This window comes from Rhinoderma darwinii, chromosome 1, assembly GCF_050947455.1.
Source record: "Rhinoderma darwinii isolate aRhiDar2 chromosome 1, aRhiDar2.hap1, whole genome shotgun sequence".
Classification (NCBI taxonomy): domain Eukaryota; kingdom Metazoa; phylum Chordata; class Amphibia; order Anura; family Rhinodermatidae; genus Rhinoderma; species Rhinoderma darwinii.
Genome location: NC_134687.1, coordinates 276,709,981 through 276,728,325, shown reverse-complemented (window position 1 = coordinate 276,728,325; position 18,345 = coordinate 276,709,981). Strand labels below are relative to the sequence as shown.

General features: G+C 41.5%; 1 protein-coding gene across 1 annotated transcript in view; it reads left to right on the top strand.

Annotated features, from left to right (window-relative positions):
* Positions 1-18,345, top strand: part of PTPRS (protein tyrosine phosphatase receptor type S) — a 523,802-nt gene that overhangs the window by 231,065 nt on the left and 274,392 nt on the right. Inside the window, exons 14-15 of the mRNA XM_075864303.1 lie at positions 881-907; positions 14,739-14,856. Of these exons, the coding sequence (XP_075720418.1) occupies positions 881-907; positions 14,739-14,856 (145 nt within the window). The remainder of the gene's footprint in view (positions 1-880; positions 908-14,738; positions 14,857-18,345) is intronic.

Here is an 18,345-nt window from a genome sequence, read left to right as displayed (position 1 = left end):
CAAGCTTAGCAGTCAATACTACTGTATCCATGAATGATCTTGTGTAATACGATTTATAGACCAACATACTTCAGCAGTGTTTACTGCGCATGTGTGAAGTGCTGGACTGTCACTTGGAACGTATCTACTGTAGCTGCTAGAATACCAGTGTTACCTTGTCATGCTAATTTACTCGTTTTTCAATGCCCGACCATTGCCAAAATCCACGTACTTATAACAAAGTCCATTGTTGTTTCTGTCGTTTTAATGGCAAGAATAGCACTGCAGGCATACTTACTAATATAACTTACCCATACTCACAGCTGAAAGTTCGCTACTACAATTCCGTCCAGTCCAGACAATCCCCTAATACATCTTACCTAACCTGATATATTGTAGCAAACTATCAGGACAGGTATGAGATTTGTGCTGCTGATGGGTTTAGCTCACAGTGGATTTTCTAGACTGAATACAATTGTAGTAAACTGTCAGCTGTGAAGAGAATTAGATTTCCTCATAAAACCCGTAAAAATAAGCTTTAAGCGTTCATTACTAGAGATTTACATAGATAAGTGGTTTATTTAACATTATCGGTCACTCCGCATTTGTGGTTCTCATAGACAGATCTGATGATCTAATGCTTTCGAACATTAAATTGTTTAACCAAATCAAATATAAGTTGTAAAATGATATAGAAAATATGGCAAACAAAATACTAATTCAAATGAGAGGTACAACTTCATTGGAGTGCCCTTTGTATGTCACTTCTACAGTATGTTCAGGTGTAAGGTTCCTCAGTAGTGTCGTTTTTCCCTCTTCTATTATTTTTTCCATCTATACTCTCTCAAACATTTGCAATTCATATAGTTCTTTCTTCCTCTATTTGCTTTTCCTTGATCAGTGGGAGAAGGATGATACAGCTGAATATGTAAGTATCGTCTTATGATGCCTTTACCACATGATTCATTTAATGTTGATGCATGCTTGAGAATTTAAAGTGTACCTCAACCTCTGCACATAATTGCCTTACGTTTTTGTTTAAAATACATTAGTCTAACATTTTACATATTTTGTTCCTTATTTTAGTTTGGATTTGTCACTTTTTTCTGTTTAACCGGTTCAGGATCAGGCACCGTTTAGCCATTTTTAGCTCTCGTTCGTTACACAGCTATAACTTATTTATGTTAGGCTAGCAACATTATTTTTATGATGTTTTTTCTTGATCCAATGGAGGTTTTTTTTCTTATTTTTATACACATTTTTGCTTTTTTCCATTTTTGGAAATATTTTTTTTCTGGAATACTCTGGTTTTACCCTAAAATAGACTTTTTCCTTTGTGATAGTCATTGTCTACCATAAATTTCGATTTTGCATGTCTATTTTAGGGTAATTGTGTCAGGGCTATCGTATCGACAATGATTTGCGGGGGGAGCATTTTTTGGAGGGTAGTTTATATGCAATTTTTATTTGATATATTTTTGTGTTTTTTATTTTTATTGCTTGACCCAAAAATGTCAAAAGACCTTTGGGGGACTTATTTCATTTTATTTTTTTACACAATACTTTTTCACTGTAACTGCACAGCAGCCCCAGTTACGGGGGAAATTAGCCCTGTTATAGTGACTATTGTCAATGATAGGGTATGTTCAGACGCAGTGAGCAAAAACGTCTGAAAATACGGAGCTGTTTTCAGGCGAAAACAGCTCCTGATTTTCAGAAGTTTTTCGCAGCGTTTTTTACGGCCGCTTTTGGAGCTGTTTATCAATGGAGTTAATGAAAAACGCCTCCAAAAACGTCCCAAGAATTTTCCTGCACTTCTCTTGAAGAGCCGTCACTTTACGCGCCGTAATTTGACAGCGACGCGTAAAATAAAGACTCGTGGGAACAGAACATCGTAATTCCCATTGAAAGCAATGGGCAGATGTTTGTAGGCGTATTAGGGGCGTTTTTTCAGGGGTAATACGAGGCGTAAAATGCCTGAATTACGTCTGAAACCACTGCGTGTGAACATACCCTTATGGCTGTGTTGGACCTCCTCCTACTGGCATCTTTGCGATCATGTGACTAGGTACATGTCCACTGGGCCCAATAGGGGCAGCTGCTTCTGCTCTGTACACAGCGTTTATTAAGTGTACAGACAAGACAGAATTGGTGTAAACTGCTTCTGTCTCCTCTCCATGGTCCCAGGCAGTTTCTGATTGCCAGCAACCCGTCATTCAGCTGCCCAATCGCTTGAATCCATGCCGTATATATACAGTGGGCGGTCCTCAACCGGTTAACGTACCCCCTTATTAACCAAATGCATGAAGGTACTGTTACGTTTGCCTTCATTGTATATTTTAGGTTTTGTATGCAGAATATTTTTTCTTCGTGAAAAGGCACAGGCATGATGTAGCTTGTCGTTTTGGCACCAGTAGGGAAAAAAAACAGAGCAATGTTACACAAGAAAATAACAGCAAAGTTCCTTCAAGTTAACATATCTCACAATTTACTGAGAACAAGTTGAGACTTTTTTGTCTTAGAGGCTATGTACACCTTGGAAAGCGATTTATTTTTTATTTTTTTTTTATTTTTTATTTTTTTTTAAAACAAAATTTATTTTAGAGATTTTTTTAATTATTTAAAAAAAAAAATGCCCATCAGTGTGTTTTTTGCAACTTTATAGTTTCGTTTTTATGAAAAAAGTATTTTTACTTTTTGAGATACAGCTGCTCTATGTTCAGAGCAACTGTATCTTGCGCTTAAATCCTGTACCCATCAGGTCCGCGGGACTGAAAGGTTTAGTGTCAGCGGTTCATAACTTAGATGTGATCACTTACAGGTGGATCCTGCGTGTCAGAGACACGCAGAACCCACTGACACTGAACCCATCAGTCCCGTGGAGCTGACGGATTCCGGTCTTAGTGCACGATACAGCTGCTCTGTATACATAAATAAAAGCTAAATATAAAGTTGCAAAACACATTGATAGCGATTTAAAAAAATAAATAAAAATGTCTTGAAATGGTGTACATAGCCGTTAAAGGGGTTTTCCCACGAGAGACATTTATGACACATCCACAGGATATGTCATAAATGTCAGATAGATATGGGTCCAACCTCTGGGACCCGCACCTATCTCCAGAACGGGGCCCCCTAAACCCCGTACAGCCACTGTGTGTTGCGGCTGAATGAGTTGTTTTCCGACCATAAAAAACGTTATATGGTCGTGAGCTACGTAAACCGCATAACTCGCTGAGCTGCGCTGTTTCCGTAACTCCAATAGTAGTGAATGGCAGTTACAGAAGCAGCGTAGCATGCGAGCTACGCTGTTTCCATAACTACCATTAAGTTCTATGAGACTAACGTAAACAGCGTAGCTCCGCGAGTTACGCTGTTTACGTAAGTCACGACCATATAACGTTTTCCATAGTCGGAAAACACCTCATTCAGCTGCAACACACAGCGTTCTGGAGATAAGTGCGGGTCCCAGAGCTGGGACCCGCATCTATCTGGCATTTGACATATTCTGTGGCTGTGTCATACAGTGAAGGAAATAAGTATTTGATCCCTTGCTGATTTTGTAAGTTTGCCCACTGTCAAAGTCATGAACAGTCTAGAATTTTTAGGCTAGGTTAATTTTAGCAGTGAGAGATAGATTACATAAAAAAAATCACATAGTCAAAATGATATATATTTATTTGCATTGTGCACAGAGAAATAAGTATTTGATCCCCTACCAACCATTAAGAGTTCAGCCTCCTCCAGACCAGTTACACACTCCAAATCAACTTGGTGCCTGCATTAAAGACAGCTGTCTTAAATGGTCACCTGTATAAAAGACTCCTGTCCACAGACTCAATTAATCAGTCTGACTCTAACCTCTACAACATGGGCAAGACCAAAGAGCTTTCTAAGGATGTCAGGGACAAGATCATAGACCTGCACAAGGCTGGAATGGGCTACAAAACCATAAGTAAGACGCTGGGTGAGAAGGAGACAACTGTTGGTGAAATAGCAAGAAAATGGAAGACATACAAAATGACTATCAATCGACATCGATCTGGGGCTCCATGCAAAATCTCACCTCGTGGGGTATCCTTGATCCTGAGGAAGGTTGAGAGCTCAGCCGAAAACTACACGGGGGAAACTTGTTAATGATCTCAAGGCAGCTGGGACCACAGTCACCAAGAAAACCATTGGTAACTCATTACGCCGTAATGGATTAAAATCCTGCAGTGCCCGCAAGGTCCCCCTGCTCAAGAAGGAACATGTACAGGCCCGTCTGAAGTTTGCAAATGAACATCTGGATTATTCTGAGAGTGATTGGGAGAAGGTGCTGTGGTCAGATGAGACTAAAATTGAGCTCTTTGGCATTAACTCAACTCGCCGTGTTTGGAGGAAGAGAAATGCTGCCTATGACCCAAAGAACACCGTCCCCACTGTCAAGCATGGAGGTGGAAACATTATGTTTTGGGGGTGTTTCTCTGCTAAGGGCACAGGACTACTTCACCGCATCAATGGGAGAATGGATGGAGCCATGTACCGTCAAATCCTGAGTGACAACCTCCTTCCCTCCACCAGGACATTAAAAATGGCTCGTGGCTGGGTCTTCCAGCATGACAATGACCCGAAACATACAGCCAAGGCAACAAAGGAGTGGCTCTAAAAGAAGCACATTAAGGTCATGGAGTGGCCTAGCCAGTCTCCAGACCTTAATCCCATCAAAAACTTATGGAGGGAGCTGAAGATCCGAGTTGCCAAGCGACAGCCTCGAAATCTTAATGATTTACAGATGATCTGCAAAGAGGAGTGGGCCAAAATTCCATCTAACATGTGTGCAAACCTCATCATCAACTACAAAAAATGTCTGACTGCTGTGCTTGCCAACAGGGGTTTTGCTACCAAGTATTAAGTCTTGTTTGCCACAGGGATCAAATACTTATTTCTCTGTGCACAATGCAAATAAATATATATAATTTTGACAATGTGATTTTCTGTTTTTTTTAAAATATAATCTATCTCTCACTGGTAAAATTAACCTAGCCTAAAAATTCTAGACTGTTCATGTCTTTGACAGTGGGCAAACTTACAAAATCAGCAAGGGATCAAATACTTATTTCCTTCACTGTAAATGTCTCTCGTGGGAAAACCCCTTTAAGTTGTGTTTTTTTTAGTAATTCGTGACATATTTGAAAAAAATAAAAAAAGGTCCGAGAATCAGAACATATCAGTTGGGATGGTTTTACTTGCCTGATTGTTTAATTTAAATACATTGGTAGAGGTACACTTTAATTTAGAGTACTTATGCTGTGGAGTAAAGCAATCTGGGAAATAACTGTTAATTTATTATTATTATTATTTGGATAATTTTAACCCCTTCCCGACATCCGCCGTATATATACGGTGCAATCGGGAAGGGCTTCCCGCAAAGCGCAGTACCATTACGTTGCGGTGATAGTGCGGGCTTAGGAGCTGAGCCCACACAATCACTGCTGGGTGCTGGAGCTAGCATCCGAACCGGCCGATTAACCGCTCAGATGCTGCGTTCAATAGAGCATTGTGGTCGCTAGGTTGCCGGTGGCTGCAAAGGCTATCTGAGGCCTAATACTTACCTCTTGGTCTGCCAGCAACGGAAGCCTCCTATGCCCCGCTCGGCGGCGGGGCCTAAAAGGCTTCCAGTACCATCGGCAAGATGGTGCCCGCTCAGCTTCCGGCTCAGAAGCTGAGCCGGCGTCATCAGCAGTGGGTGTCCGCTGTATGTTACAGCGGATACCCCGATGTATCGTCAGGAACCGGAGCTAGCTCAGATTCCTGCCATTAACCCCTTCGATGCAGCGATCCAATGCGATCACTGCATCAAAGTGGTTTGTAGCAAATCGGCAGCCTGCCATGCGATGGCAAGGCTGGCGACTGCTACTGTTTTAACAGGAGGCCAAACAATGGCCTCCTGTCTGCCATTACGGAAGCCGATTAGGCTCCCGACCGGAGCCAGAGCCTGATCGGCTTGCTGTTAGTGAATAACTGACAGTTCTAATACATTGCACTACATAGGTAGTGCAATGTATTAGAACATCAATCAAACAGTTGGACCTTCAAGTCCCCTAGTGGGACTAAAGAAAAGTGTAAAATAAGTAAAAATAAAAGTTGTAAAAAATAAAATAAAAGTTTCAAGTAATAACATAAAACACAATCGGTATTTGGTATCGCCGTGTCCGTAATGACCTGAACTATAAAAATATTATTTTAGTTGTCCCTTGCAGTGAACGCCGTAAAAAACAACATAAAAAAAATAATGCCAGAATTGCTTTTTTTGGTCACTTTGTCTTACAAAAATTTAAATAAAAAATGATCAAAAAGTCGCATGTATCCAAAAATGGTACTTATAAAAACTATTACTCGTCTCGCAAAAAAACAAGCCCTCATACAGCTCCGTCGATGAAAAAATTATTGTGCAAAAAGTTGTAAAACATAAAAAAGTTCTAAAAAATTAGTTATCGCCGGAATCGTACTGACTCGCAGAATGAAGGTAACAAGTCATTTATAACGCATGGTGAATGCTGTATAAAAAAAAAAAAACTATGGCAGAATTGCTGTTATTTGGTTACCTGTCCTCCCAGAAAAAAGGATAATAAGTGATCAAAAAGTTGCATGTACCCAAAAATGGTACCAATAATAACAGCTCGTCCCGCAAAAAAAGCAGCCCTTCTACCACTACGTCTATGAAAAAATATAATTAGTTAAGGCTCCAATAAGTCAGAAAAGAAAAATATGCAGTTGTCACTAAATTTAGGGAACCAGGCATGGGAGGGCCCAAACATATCTGCTAGAAGCGAGGGTGCCCATATTATACCAGGACAACACTTCCCAGAAAAATTCCTCAAACTGCAAAGGTGCCGAGTGTGAACCAAATGGGAGATAAGTAAGGACACCATTTATCAGTGCGACACCGGCCTGTGCAGAAAGGATTGCTTCACAGCGTAACACACATCTATGGATTATTTTATTGTTTACCGCATTATTATACCACCTGACTATGCCCCTGATGTACTCTGCCCAGCTTACATATGCCCCACATTATAAACTGAAACACCAGTAATACTCCAAACAAAACTACTACCAAGCAAAATCCACGCTCCAATAGCTAAATGGTGCTCCCTCCCTTCTGAGCCCTACAGTGTGCCCAAACAGTAGTTTACTTCCACATATGTGGCATCGCCATACCTGGGAGAACCCTTTTAACAATTTTTGGGGTGTGTCACCAGTGGCACAAGATGGGCACAACATATTTCCCACTGAATTGTCACATTTAGGGAAAAATTGTAATTTTTACTTTGCACCATCCGCAGCGCAATCATTTATGGGAAAGACCTGTGGGGTGAAAATGCTCACTACACCCTTTAATAAATGCCTTGAGGGGTGTAGTTTCCAAATGTGGTCACTTCTCAGGGGTTTCTTTTTATTGTTTCACATCCGAGCCTCTGCAATTGTGAACCAATACTGTGTAAGTTTCAAAATTAGACCTCAATTTCGCATGGTTCTCTCTCACTCCTGAGCCCTGTCGGTAGTCCAGGCAAAAGATTAGGGCCACATGTAGGGCGTTTCTAAAACCGGTAAACACAGCATAATAATTAGAGAGCTGTCTTGTTATGGTGGCACAAGCTGGGCACCACATATTGGCGTATCTATGGAAAAAATAAAATTTTCACTCTGCAACATCCAGTGCACACTGATTTCTGCAAAACACCTGCAGGGTTAAAATGCTCGCTACACCCCTAGGTGAATACCTTCAGGGGTTTAGTTTCCAAAATGGGGTCTGGGCTTTGCAAATACGACATACAGCCCAGAAACCAATCCAGCAAAATCTGCACTCCAAAAGCCAAATGGCACTCCTTCCTTTCTGAGCCCTACTGTGGGCTCAAACAGCAGTTTAGGACCAAATATCGGGTTTTGCCGTACTCAGGAGAAATTGCTTTAAAAACTTTTGTTGTTGTTTTTTCTTTTATTTATTGAGAAAATGAAAATTTACGTCTTATTGAAGAAAAAGGTTTTTTTTTATTTTCACTGACCAATCCTAATAAAATCTATAATACCCCTATGGGGTCAAAATGCTCACTGCACCGGTAGATTATTTCTTTAGGGGGTGTAGTTTCCAAAATTGGGTCACTTGTGGGAGGTTTCCACTGTTTCGTCCATTCGGGGGCTTTGCAAATGTGACATGGCCTCCCCAAACCATTCCTGCTAAATTTGAGCTCCAAAAGCCAAATGGCGCTCTTTCCCTTCTAAGCCCTGCCTTGTGTCAAAACAGCTATTTAGGACTACGTGTGGGGTGTTATTTTTATCGGGAGAAATTACTTTACAAATGTGGTGGTGCTTTTTCTCCTTTAGTCCTTGTGAAAATGAGAAAAAATTAGCTAAGCCTACATTTTCTTTGAAAGAATGTAGATTTTAATTTCTGCAATAAACCTGTAGGGTCGAAATGCTCACTATACCCCTAGAGGGGTCTAGTTTCCCAAATGGGGTCACTTTTGGGGGATTTCCACTGTTTTGGCACCGCAAGAGCCCTTCAAACCTGACATGGTACCTAAAATATTTTCTAATAAAAAGGAGGCCCCAAGACTCACTAGGTACTCCTTTGCTTCTGAGGCCGGTGCTTCAGTCCATTAGCACACTAGGGCAACGTGGGATATTTCTAAAAACTGCAGACTCTGGACAATAAATATTGAGTTGCATTTCTCTGGTAAAACCTTCTGTGTTACAAAAAAAATGGATTAAATATGAATTTCTGCAACGAAAAAAAAGTAAATTTCACCTCCACTTTGCTTTAATTCCCGTGAAACGTCTAAAGGGTTAAACTTTCTAAATGCTGTTTTGAATACTTTGAGGGGTGAAGTTTTTAAAATGGGGTGACTTATTTGGGGTTTCTAATATATAAAGCCCTCAAAGCCACTTCACAACTGAACTGCCCCCTGAAAAAATAGCCTTTTGAAATTTTATTGAAAATGTGAGAAATTGCAGCTAAAGTTCTAAGCCTTGTAACGTCCTAGAAAAATAAAACGATATTCAAAAAACGATGCCGATCTAAAGTAGACATATGGGAGATGTTAATTAGCAACAATTTTGTGTGGTATAACTGCCTGTCTTACAAGCAGATACATTTAAATTTAGAAAAATGCTAATTTTTGCAATTTTTCACTAAATTTTGGTGTTTTTAACAATTAAATACTGACTGTATCGAGCAAATTTTGCCAGTAACATAAAGTCCAATGTGTCACGAGAAAACAATCTCAAAATCGCTTTGATAGGTGAAAGCATTCCGAAGTGATTACCACATAAAGTGAAACATGTCAGATTGGAAAAATGAGGCTCTGTCAGGAAGGTCAAAAGTGGCCAAAGCGGGAAGGGGTTAAATATACTGTATATCCACCTATTCTTCTTCTTTCTTGTGCAGCTTACTTTTACAGTGCATTTGACTTACCTCAAGGCATTTATAATTTAGGACACGGGTTTAGTCTTTCCAAGTACCAAGCTACAATGGTACATGACGGTGGTGGGCACAATAGTAGATACAGTTTAAACTGGTCTATCTGCCTACGGTAGTTAGTCATATTCTCTTTAATCCTCAATCCATCTGATCAACTCCGGAACTCTTTATCCAGACAAGTACTTCAAAAAATAAGGACTTTTATGATAGGACTGAAGGGCAACTCTGTATGCCTAGCAACTCAACTTTGATGATTATTTTGATTGAACAGATCCTCAGTCATATTATCTTGAGAGTCAAACAAGATCCAGTGTAGTGGTTACTATACTCTGCAATCATATGGGGACAAAAAAATACGGATACTTCCATTGTCTTTTGGTCAGTGAAACATTCTGGCAGTTTACAATTAAATGTCCATACTGACAGAAACCAGAGTGGGTGCGCGTCGTCTTAGATCCGTGATCGTGGTTTTTTTTCAAGTGGCTTAAAAAAAACACCCCCTATAAGGGCTGAAACTTTGCTGCATGGGTGAATAAACACCTTGTTTTCAACTTTGTCATTTGGTGCACTGTCTCAAATCTTTATTACGCTAGCAGTTAAAAGGTAACTAAACGTTCAATAGACTTCTGACATGCCATAGTGACGTGTCAGAAGTTTGGATTGGTGGGGGTCAGAGCACTGAGACCACCACCAATCCTTAAAATGAAGCGGCAGAAGTGCTTTTGTTCAGCTTTTTCCGGAAATCAATGTAGCGGTGTATGGGCTCAATAGAATGTGCCCGTGCACCGCTACATCGACTTTCCGGAAAAAGCCGAACAGGGACTGAGCGGTTCAGCTCTCACACGAGCACTTCTACCGCTTAGTTTTAGCGATTGGTGGGGGACTCACTGCTCAGACCCCCACCCATCAAAACTTAAGACATGTCACTATGACACGTCAGAAGTTTGTTGAACGTTTAGTTATCCTTTAACCCCTTAGTGACCACCAATACGCCTTTTCACGTGAGTCACTAATGGGCTTTAGGCTAGGCTGACGCCTTTTCACGTCAGCCTAGTCTAAGTCCTGCACGGGTCTCCCGTGCAGGCAGGAGCCGGGGCTCTGCTGTCTGATGACAGCTGAGCTCCTGCTCCAACGCCCGCGATCGAAGTTTACTTCAATCGCGGCCGTTTAACCCGTTAAATGCCGCCGTCAATAGCGACCGCGGCATTTAACTTTGTTTACAAAGGGAGTGCGCTCCCTCTGTCACCCATCGGCGGCCCGCGAATGCAATCGCGGGTCTCCGATGGGGTGTCATGGCAGCCGGGGGCTTGATAAAAGCCCCCAGGTCTGCCCTGGACATATGCCTGTTAGGACGCGCCGGAGGCACGTCCTAACAGATTGCCTGTCAGATTTACACTGACAGGCAATAATGCTCTGGTATACGAAGTATACCAAAGCATTATAGCAGCGATCGGAACATCGCACAGTAAAGTCCCCTAGTGGGACTAATAAAATAAGTCATCAAAGTGAAATAAAGATTATTAATAAAAAGTACAGTAAAAAAATAAATAAAATCATTTTTTTCCATAAAAAGTGGTTTTATTTAGTAAAAGTGTAAAAAAAAAAAAAAAAGTACACACATGTGGTATCGCTGCGACCGTAATGACTCCATTAATAAAGTTATGTCATTTAAACCGCAAGGTGAACACCGTAAAAAAAAAACGCAAAAAACCATGGCGAAATTGCAATTTTTTTCCATTGCCCCCCAAAAAAGTCATAATAAAAATGAATCAATAAGTCCCATGCACCCCAAAACAGTACCATTCAAAACTACGTCTTGTCCCGCAGAAAACAAGCCCAAAAAACCACTACATTGATGGAAAAATAAAAAAATTACGGCTCTTGGAAAGCGACGATGCAAAAACAAATAATTTTAGTTCAAAAGTGTTTTTATTGTGCAAAAGTTGTAAAACATAAGAAATCTCTACATATGTGGTATCGCCGTAATCGTACCGACCCATAGAATAAAGGTAACATGTTAATTACATTGCACAGTGAACGGCGTCAATTTAAAAACGCATAGAACAATGGCGGAATTTCAGGTTTTTGTTATAATCCCCCCAAAAAGGTTAATAAAAGTTAATATAAAAATTATATGTACCCAAAAATGGTGCTATTAAAAAGCACAACTAATCCCGCAAAAAACAAGTCCTCATACAGCTATGTAGACGAAAAAATAAAAACGTTATAGCTCTTTGAATGCGACTATAGAAAAACGAATAAAATAGCTTGGTCATTAAGGCCTAAAATGGGCTGGTCACTAAGGGGTTAACATATTGACAGCAGAATCTTCAGCATGGCCATTTCTTTATTTTTTTTTCCTGGTTGCTTCATCTACACAAAATCACATTGGAGGAACTGAGTATTGGCTTAAAGAGGCTCTGTCACCAGATTTTGCAGCCCCTATCTGCTATTGAAGCAGATAGGCGCTGCAATGTAGATTACTGTAACGTTTTTATTTTTAAAAAACGAGCATTTTTGGCCAAGTTATGACCATTTTCGTATTTATGCAAATGAGGCTTGCAAAAGTACAACTGGGCGTGTTGAAAAGTAAAAGTACAACTGGGCGTGTATTATGTGCGTACATCGGGGCGTGTTTACTACTTTTACTAGCTGGGCGTTGTGTATAGAAGTGTCATCCACTTCTCTTCACAACGCCCAGCTTCTGGCAGTGCAGCACTGTGACGTCACTCACAGGTCCTGCATCGTGTCGGCACCAGAGGCTACAGTTGATTCTGCAGCAGCATCAGCATTTGCAGGTAAGTAGCTACATCGATTTACCTGCAAACGTCGATGCTGCTGCAGAATCATCTGTAGCCTCTGGTGCCGATGTGTCCTCGCTCGTCTGACACGATGCAGGACCTGTGAGTGACGACACAGCGTGATCTCTGGAGAACACGGCTGTGTCTGCACTGCCAGAAGCTGGGCGTTGTGAAGAGAAGTGGATGATACTTCTATGCACAACGCCCAGCTAGTAAAAGTAGTAAACACGCCCCGATGTACGCACATAATAAACGCCCAGTTGTACTTTTACTTTTCAACACGCCCAGTTGTACTTTTGCAAGCCTCATTTGCATAAATACGAAAATGGTCATAACTTGGCCAAAAATGCTCGTTTTTTAAAAATAAAAACGTTACTGTAATCTACATTGCAGCGCCTATCTGCTGCAATAGCAGATAGGGGTTGCAAAATCTGGTGACAGAGCCTCTTTAAGAATAGGGTACTCCTACCAGTGTCTGACTGGTGAACACTGGGCCCACCCTTCAGCTATATAGAAATAATGCAACCCACTCTTAGTTGTGTAGTAAACGTGTGTAGTAAAACAAAGACCAATATTACCACTATACAGTGACCATATAGTGGTAGATACCAGTTCTACATAGGCTCTCTGTAGACTATATAAGTGATTACAGTATATTTACATACAGTGGCTCACAGGTGACAACTTAGATTGGAGTTGTTCACTTTCCCTTTTCTTCTTCATCCGGCCCAGAACACCATGACGACTTCTTCCAGTCACGAATCGCCCCTGCAGAATTTGCAACACAAACATGTTTGGCTCCTCGCTTTTACATCACCCTCCCCACCTATTCCCCACCCTTTACAAAAACTTACCATCCATAGAGCCTTAGACCAAAAGAATGCTCACTCACTTAGGCCCCACACAGCAATGCTGCCCTCCCTACGAAGGAATGCTTCCATAGTAGTCAGGTCCTCCTTTCTGTCCATATATAGTAGTTAGGTCCTCCTTTGAGCTCGCATGTAGTAATTGGGAACCCTTTGTGTCCCCATGTTAGGTCCCCTTTGATGCCCCCATATAGTACTTAGGTCCCCTTTGTGCCCCTATATAGTAGTTAGGTCTTATTTGTGCCCCAATATAGTGGTTATGTACCCCTAAATGGTGCTCCACATAAAATAAGCCCTCACACCGCTCCATCGACGGAAAAATAAATAAGATGGGTTTCAGAATATGGCGACACAAAAACATATTTTTTTTTAACAAATTGGTTTTATTTTATAAAAGTAGTAGAACGTAAATTAAACCATATAAAATTAGTATCCCTGTATTTGTATTGACCCGCAGAATAAAGATAACCTGTCGTTTTTACCAATCCAAACACCAAAAAATTTGAAATTGTGTTAGTGTTTCAGAACATTATATGATACATTAAATGTTGCCATTAGAAACTACATCTCGTACCACAAAAAAACAAGCCCTCATAAGGCTATGTTGATGGAAAAATAAAAAAAAAGTTATGGCTTTTGGAAAGCGGGAAGAAAGAATGGTAAAAACAGTCGGCAAGTGTTAACAATTTGTATGGACACTGCTATGTGGTTTTTTTATGATCACTGACCTGTTTTTCCAAAAATGTTATGGCTACTTTTTTGTGGTAGGCACAATGGTATTTGCGATTTTATCTGGATATTATTTCTGTGCTCACACCACATTTTGACCAACCCATTAGGGCAACAATATGATTCCCACTGGCATGGTGACACTACTATATGTGGTGATAGTTGTTGCCCTATTGTGTAGACCATTTGTTGTGAGCACTAAAATGGGGAATAATTCAATTTTGTGGTCAATACTGAACATGTATTTGCTAGCCATTATTGTTAATCCAAAAAGGCAGTTAGTTGGCCAGGTCTTGTATATCTCGAAGTCCAAACAGGGCAGCCCTGGCCAGGCGCGATGCGGCCGAACAACTGCGCCGCTATAATGTGTATTCATTAATGGGTGCACGATTTTGCAAGTAAAGGGCCGTTTTACCCGCAATTAACATGCAGCCATTAACGGGCTATTTGACAGCAACGCCAAACATAGTGCCGGCGCGAGCTTAACATATCTAGTCCAGTAATGATGCCATTACTACGTGTGTGTTATATACTTAACATGTTCTTGTTATCTAAGTCGTATGCATGCAGAACTTACATATGCCATTCCTAAATCTATAGTATAAAGGCCCTTTTACGCGAACCACTGATCGGTTGAACAAACGTTCAAACGAACGCTCATTCTAGATCATTGCCCTGTGTAAACAGGGCAGCAACCATCCGACGAACAAGCAAACTCTCATTCATCAGCTGATTTTATATTTTATTCTGCTCTGAAAAATCATCGGTATCTGCATCACATCTTCCCTGTAATTTTCGACGATCAGTGCTTTTTATGGGCACATATTTGCCCATGTAAACCTACCTTAAGTGTACTATATTTAGACATGGGTGAAGTTTTGTTCTCTTTTGAATTACCAGGAAATGATCATAGATGGACTTCAACCTGAAACAACTTATTCTATTACTGTTGCTGCATACACTATGAAAGGGGATGGAGCACGTTGTAAACCAAAGGTTGTAACAACAAACAATGCAGGTGAGCCATTATACAATCTAAACAAATAGTGTATCATAGTTTCAAGTTCCATTCATTCCAAGATAAAGATTTTTGTATTATTTTTTAGATGCAATAGCAGTTTCACAGCGGTTAATGAACTTGTATACATTTGTGTTTGTTTATTCCCTCTAGGGAGAGCATAGCTTTTCCAAAATGTTATGTATTTAACAAATTAGTGCATATATAAGGCTCTGTTCACATCTGCGTTTGGGTCCCGTTCTGACGTTCCATCGGAGGATTCTGTCAGAACGGGACCCTGAGCAGACACAAACTGACACCGACGGAAACCAGAGGTTTCCGTCTCCATCACCATTGATTTCAATGGTGACGGAACCGGTGCCGTGGCTTCCGTTTGCCTCTTTTGTGCACCGGGCCCGTCATTTTGCTGGTAGCGATAGCGTAGTCTACTACGCTTTTGCTTGTGGCAAAACTACTGATCCGGTGCATAAAAGAGACAAACGGAAACCAGGGGCACCGGCTCCGTCACCATTGAAATCAATGGTGATGGAAACCTCTGGTTTCCGTCGGTGTCAGTTTGTGTCTGCTCAGGGTCCCGTTCTGACAGAAACCTCCGACGGAACGTCCGAACAGGACCCCAACGCAGGTGTGAACAGAGCCTAAATTGTATCTACAGTACATAATAAAACACTACAGATAATCTATTTACAAGTGTTACATTAATCAGTGTAAACTGGGGCATCCATTTATGTAAAAAATATTGAATGATAATGACACTTTAGAGTCTGTTCCTACAGGCAGGATACGCTGCGAAATTTCCGCAACGGAATTCTGTGCGAAAATTCCGCAGCATTTACAGCAGCAGCAAAGTGGTAGAGATTTCTTCAAATCCAAGCCACACGCAACAGAAGAAAAGCGCAGAAAAGTCGTCCGGAAATTGTTCTCTAGTGCAGCTATCAATTCCGCAGCATGTGAATTTATGCTGCGTATTTGGGCCATAGACTTGAATGGGGAACATAAAATCCACACAAAAATACACAAGTTCAATTTCTTTGCGGCGTGTAGAGCATTTACGCAGCGGAAACGCTGTAAAAACTGCTGGAAATCCACAGTTGCACATTTGCTACAATCAATGCTTCACACTATATCCGCAGGTAAAACAGTTGCTGAACATTAGTAATGATTTCCGCAGCTATATAGCATTCATCCAGCAATATGCGCAGCAAAAACGCACTATTTGCTTTAGATTTCTTTGACTGATTTACCTGCGGATTCATGAGATTCTGCTGCAAAATCTGTAGCGTACCTGGCCTGTAGGAGCATACCCTTAAAGGGGTTTTCCAGACAATAAAAATGGATGGCCTATCCTCAGGATAGGCCATCAATAGCTGACTGTTCGGGGTCCAACTCCCGGGATCTCTGCTGATCATCTGTTTTACAGGGGCCTCAGGGCTTGTACGAGCTCTGCTTCCCCTTCATTTCAAATTGTTGTGGCGAAAAAGGCTGCAATACCTGTGAATCACAGCTAAATGCGTGTCGACGATTCACAGTGAGCAAGGAAAAATGAAGGCGACGAGCGCTGCGGCCCCTTCAAAACAGCTGACCGGCAGGTGTCCTGGGAGTCGGACACCGACCCATCGGCTATTGATGACCTTTCCTGAGGATAGGCCATCAATTTTTATTGGCTGGAAAACCCCTTTATGCAGAAGAACTCTATAATTGTGAATCTACCATTCCCTTTACAGTAAAATGGTCTTTATTTGCGCCTCATGGAACCGTAATCAACATTCTTGTGTTATCTCTCCCACGTACAACACGCCACACAGGCTCTGAATGAAATCATAAATTTATCTATACATATGCAATTTCAAATAAAAGAAAGGATAGGCCGGCACTGCTCTGACTCTTTGAGTACCATATGTCTCAGCACCATGCACAATCCCCGATAGGATTCACATCAAATAGCAACAAGTGGTATATAAATTGAAATTGCAACACCAAGAAGGAGACGTTTTGGAATTGTGGAAATCACAGGATCGATAGCGAAGTTAATTATATGCAAATTATAAAAAAAAAAAAAAATGGAAACAAAATATTACAAACATCTTGATTTATTCAGTATCGAGTATGAGTGCCATGCACAGAAACACATGCACTTACAAGCCTCGGCATGCTGTCAATGAGGTTATTAACCCCTTCCCGCCGGATCACGTTACTGTACGTAATAATCTGCGGTGCATTCCCGCATTATCACGTACAGTAACGTCCAGACGATAAACTGTCACCATGTCACTTGACATGGTGACAGCAGGCAGATCACGGCGGCGAGTAGCAACAAACACTTGCTGCTCGCCGGCACAGGACCAATCAAAGTGGTCCTGTGACGTCGATGGCTGTGATTGGTCATTCAAAAATGAATGACCAATCACAGCATATGTAAACAAAACACAGAGAATTCTCCTCATCGCCGACTCTGACAAGCTCATTTCCAGTGGCGGATTAAGTAGACCATGGGCCCTGGGCTGTTACCCAAACTTGGGCCCCCCTTCCTCACCGCTGCCCTGCCGCAACTATTTTTAACACTACCTTTTTGGGCAAGCATTAACAGTGTTACGATTTCCCTTGTCACAGGGCTGTGTCCATACATACTGAGAGTATCACACTGTGCAGGGACACAACCTCCTGACAAGGGGAATTGTCTATCAGTCCTGGACTGCAGAAAGACTTTTTGTGAAATACAAGGATTCCTATAATAAACATGTCAGGAGAGGTGACAGATTCTCTATAAATCTAGAGACTCACAGGTGACGACGTCTCAGATTCTAGTCGTTTTTTTCCTCTTTTCTTCTCCATCTGGTCCAGCGCTCATGACGACTTCTCCCGGCCATGACTCATTTCTGCAGAATTTGCCACTCAGACGTCTCCTCACTTTTCCAACATTTCCACACCTATAAACGAAAATAAAGTTATCATGGTGCCACATACTGTGCCCCTAAATATAATAGCACCAAACACTGCGTGCCTGAATATAATAATACCACACACTGTAAAACACCACATACACACAGCCCCCTGTACATAGTGCCACACACAGCCCCTGTAGATATTACACACCCCCATAGATATCGCCATACACAGCCCCCTCTATATATCACACATCCCCCCCATAGAGAGCGTTACACACAGCCCCATATAGATAGTGCCATACAGCCCCCTGTAGAGAGCGCCACACAGCTCTCCCCCTCTTGTAAATAGCACCAAAAAGCCCCCCCTATAAAGAGCGCCACACACATACCACTGTGGATAGCACTACACAGCCCCCCCTTGTATATAGTGCCACACAGCGCTCCCCCTTGTATAGTGCCACACAGCGCTCCCCCTTGTATAGTGCCACACAGCGCCCCCCCTTGTATATAGTGCCACACAGCACTCCCCTTGCATATAGTGGCACACAGCGCTCTCCCTTGTATATAGTGGCACACAGCGCTCCCCCTTGTATATAGTGGCACA